We start from the raw sequence: 4,342 nt of genomic DNA, 5'->3' as shown, positions 1-4,342 counted from the left end.
TTAGCTGCTAGGATTCTGACTCTTAAATATGCAACTAACACATAGCTTGTAAATGGGTTATGACCACTAATATTAAATATTTCTCAGATTAAGGAAACATCTAGTACATGTGCTTTGAAAACCAGATTGACCTTTCAACACATACACTGCTACATGAACATAGGTATTCTAGCCAGGTTCACCTAGGGATTGGAAGAGTGCTCAGGCCCTGTTTGCCACAGTTCTTTTACTGCCTAAAGGCTCTCTCTGACTGTTTAAGTGATCCACAGTATACTGGGTTACACTCTAAAGCACTTCAATTAGGAGATGTTCAAGGTGTAAAAGTTTTTAATATAGAAGAATCTATTTAAAGAAGCACTTCCTAAAGCTAAGCTGCTAAGCCAAACAGACCCTCAAACATGAAAGAAGGCCTATCTCAGGATTCTCCTAAGTAATCTGATTTCATTCCAAGATCTACAAATTGCAGCCATCATGAAACTGCACAACCCTACAAGTGGGTGATCAGAATGCAGGACATAAGCCATCTACAAGTGGGTGATCTAGATGTAGGACAAGAAGAGCCATCTAAAAATTGATGACCAAAATGCAGGATAAAAAGAGCCATTTCGTTATTGCACCAACCAGGAAAAGAAATATTCAATGCTTGCAGTTGTGAAGCATCTTTACTGGACTTCTGAAAACAGGTCAAGCAATCAAAGAGAAATCAATTGATTAAGAAACAATGGTAGGAGAGGGGGAACTAGAAGACCTTGGGGAAAGCTAGCCATTGAAGTCTGATAGTACATCTATATTTTCATACAGCTGTGATTCTTTTTCTTTGATAAAAACAGCTGTGATGTTTATAAAGAACCATTAAATTCTAGAAGACGCCAACTGTAAATCATCCACAATTTACAGATTTTTTAAAAGGAGGTAAAATCCATTTTAAGTATCACACATCCAACTACCAGATAAGTAGGTACTAGTGTTTTCCCCCTATTGAGGCTGGTTGTGGGATCAAGTCCCTGTAAAGAATGTTGTCATCAAGTAGAAGGTGACTGCCTTGTTCGGTACATTGCGCCCCTTGAACCATGTTGTATGACACTGCCAAATAAATCCAACTATTCAGCAAGTATTACCCTTTGGGTAGAACCATAAAAGTGACAGAACCCCTTTCCTATTTAGTCAGTGCTTAGATGCTACATGGTTAGACAAGCATTAAAGATCTGTGATCCCATATGTTATTGAGTAGGGGCAAGTAAGCTAAACTTTAATACTACATGCAAAGATGAAAGTATAAAACTTGTGGACCAAATTCTTGTAATACGGTACACTAAGTTACACAAATACTGATAATGGGTAAAACAGAAGTGGCAAATCAAGAACATAAACATGACAATGATAACAGAAGACATACAAGCAACAACAGCAATCAAACCTTTGCCAATCATCATGCACTAACATACAAAGTTTAAACTAACCCAAACATAAATCAAATGAGTGATGACAACACTGAGAAACTACAACTCAAGTAACAAAATTACAGTATATAATCACGTAAACAGAATCATGGAATGGTAATAAATAGATAGGCAATGAAGTAACAATTAACATAGGAAACTTGCACGTTCTAAACATTTTCAACTAGTGTACATGAATTGGAAACAAGAAACATCTTCTTACAATTCTTTAAAGCATCAACATCAATGGAGAAAATTCTTTCATAAGCCCAACCATTATCCATTAATTGAACTACAATAGCACTCAATTTATCTACTCCAAAGAGCCTTAGTACCAGGTGACATCACCAGTTACATGATAGAAAATCTGGCTAATGACACCAATTTTCTGTGCTGTTCCCATGGTGCTGGTTCCAGAATGCAAAGCTTGAGAAACTTGAGACATTAACCAAATCGGCTGCACAAATTGCTTATAGTCCAATTATACTCGTGGATGTTTCCAAGGGGGAGTGAAGAGAATGACAGGAAAAAAAAGGATGCCAAATGGAGATGACAACCCTCATAACCCCATAATAAATAAATTAGAAACTGTAAAGCAATAGTCCCTGCTCAGTAGATGGAAGCATCAAACCTTGGCTCATAGAAACAAACCTGGCTGTTATATGACTGAAGAGCACAGCCAGCAATCCAAGACCAAACTTTCTTATCCACATCATAAAGAAGGCCCTTCCCTTGGTTCCAAGATGTAAAGCAAATCAAATTGTCCTGCCCAAAACACTCAAATCTCTCAGCCGATAACCGCAAAAGAGCTCGAAAATACTTCGGGGGCATCCTACTCATCTCCACCCACATAAATTTCGCATGATCCAACTCCCAAATTCTCATACTTTGAAGGGTGCTATAAAGACCAATCCTTCCAACCAGAAACAGCCTCTTCTGTGTACCTGCCACCAGATACCCATCCAACAAAGACCGCGGAAACTTAGCCGGTATGTGTTCCCAATAGCCTGTATCCAGCCGATACATCATCAGACCAAGCGGTGAAAGAGTTTCCAAATACAATCTAGAGTCACAAAATGCCATCTTTGAGGAGCAAAGGTTAACAGCAGGCATTATCTGATGAAGTGACCAACTGTTAAGCTTTGAATCATACACTTCAGTGGGCAATGACTTGTCACCATAAATATCACTGGTGGCTATTACTTTGAATGATCGGTCTGTCCGATCAACAACCATGATCAACTGTCTTTGCTGATTATGATGCATACTTGGTAATGTCTGCCATCTTTGTGTAAGGGGGTTACAAACTAATGTTTTGAAGGTCAATCCATCAAGCCCTGAAAAGCAAACAAGACCCCCTGAAGAACCAACCAGCCAAAATGCCCATGAAGGTAAAAACGTAAATGGAATTCTATACCACGTTTTCAATGGCAAGCTAAAAACCGAGCATTGCGGCGTCTGTGAGTTCTTCCAAAATGTGAGAAGACATGGCCCGTGAGATGGGACTTGTGAGTGAAATTTAAGAAAACTACTATCTAGAAGAATTGAATTCCAGCGTTTACAAACAGAACGAAGCCTAAATATCATAAAGGGTGGAACCCTAGCCAATATTTCAATCAACAAATCCTCAGGTAACATTGCCCAAATATTATCTTCCATTTGAACATCAGGTTGAACAGCCTTACCAAATGTGGTAACAGTCTCCTCATCTAACCCTCGTGGGGTCTTAATCACCTTTTGCCTAGAAGGGCTTGTATTCCTCGATCCTACTCGACCCAGCGGGCTTGTATTCCTCGACCCACCGCCCCCAAGAGCAGAGACATGCTTAACACAACTCTCCTCTTCACGATAAAACCCATTTCTCGACAACTGGGGACCGATTTCACCAGACCCAGATTCAGAAGATCCGCCAATTCCATCCATTCCTATCAACACTCAAAATCCCAATCAACCCAGTACAATAATAAACCTTAATTCATGACTCCACAACCCAAAAGATCCAAACTTCAAGTCCGATTGTTGATTACAGCTACCAATCACGCAAAACCCCAAATTCATAACACTATAAAATCAAAAAATCAATGAAGAGAAGCAGCATTACACTTGAGATCAAAAACCCTAACCCTTATCGGATCCAAAATTGAGAACATTGGAGATGATCAAATGACAAAAGGAAAGATCAAAATTTGAATTCGTACAACTACTCTGAGAAGACAAAATTCAAACTTGGTGGCGTAGAATGGTTTGGTATTTACCTTGGATTCTAAACATCATCTGGTTTCCCTTCTGACAAAAAAAAAAGAACTTGTCAGAGCTCAGACAAGCAGAGATAAGCCCAATACCAAACCATATGAGTCAGGCCTCTCTCTTCCCCTCCTTAGCATTTGTATTTTTTCTTCTTTTTTTCATCTTTCCTTTTTCATCCCCTTCAATTATTTTGTCCAGTGGTTAGAAATTTAAATAAAAAAATGAAAATGTTTCGGGAGGGATAATCTGGTGCAACTGGAATGCCAGAAGTCGATGGAGGGCTTTCGAAATTTGGAGTTGGGATGTGATTTTGGGTCAGTATGGACCATCCGATATTGGGTCCATGAAAGTCATCATGTAAGTTGCACCACTGGATTGATGAACGAGTTTGGTAAGAAAGAAAGTGGGGTATTGGTTAGAGGGGTCCACGGGATGGAGGAGTATCATCCTTGTAAGTGGGCTCCACTAATAGGTTGTTCTTCAGTTCTATTCTGCCAATATGAAATGCTTGGGCGCGTATTTGGTCGGTCCCATCCATACTTGGTCGTGGAATCTTACTCTTTAATTTTCAAAATGCAATGAATTTGAATTTTTTGTCAAATGATTAGATGATTTAATATTTTTAATAATTTATTTTAAATTAGTTATTATGAAAG

At 38.9% G+C, this 4,342-nt stretch overlaps 1 protein-coding gene across 1 annotated transcript; it reads right to left on the bottom strand.

Annotated features, from left to right (window-relative positions):
* Positions 1-1,580: 1,580 nt before the first annotated feature.
* On the bottom strand, positions 1,581-3,878 carry LOC100249730 (F-box/kelch-repeat protein At5g15710). The gene has a single exon (XM_002278465.4). The coding sequence runs from the start codon at positions 3,360-3,362 to the stop codon at positions 2,049-2,051; it is 1,314 nt and encodes a 437-aa protein (XP_002278501.1). The 5' UTR covers positions 3,363-3,878; the 3' UTR covers positions 1,581-2,048.
* Between the last annotated feature and the right edge of the window lie 464 nt (positions 3,879-4,342).

Source organism: Vitis vinifera, chromosome 14, assembly GCF_030704535.1.
Source record: "Vitis vinifera cultivar Pinot Noir 40024 chromosome 14, ASM3070453v1".
In the NCBI taxonomy this organism is placed as follows: Eukaryota; Viridiplantae; Streptophyta; class Magnoliopsida; order Vitales; family Vitaceae; genus Vitis; species Vitis vinifera.
Note: the sequence above shows the minus strand (reverse complement) of the source record. Positions and strands in the feature narration are given on the sequence as shown.

Coding starts and splice junctions, on each gene's coding strand:
- LOC100249730 (XM_002278465.4), bottom strand. CDS start 3,362: ATGGATGGAATTGGCGGATCTTCTGAATCTGGGTCTGGTGAAATCGGT.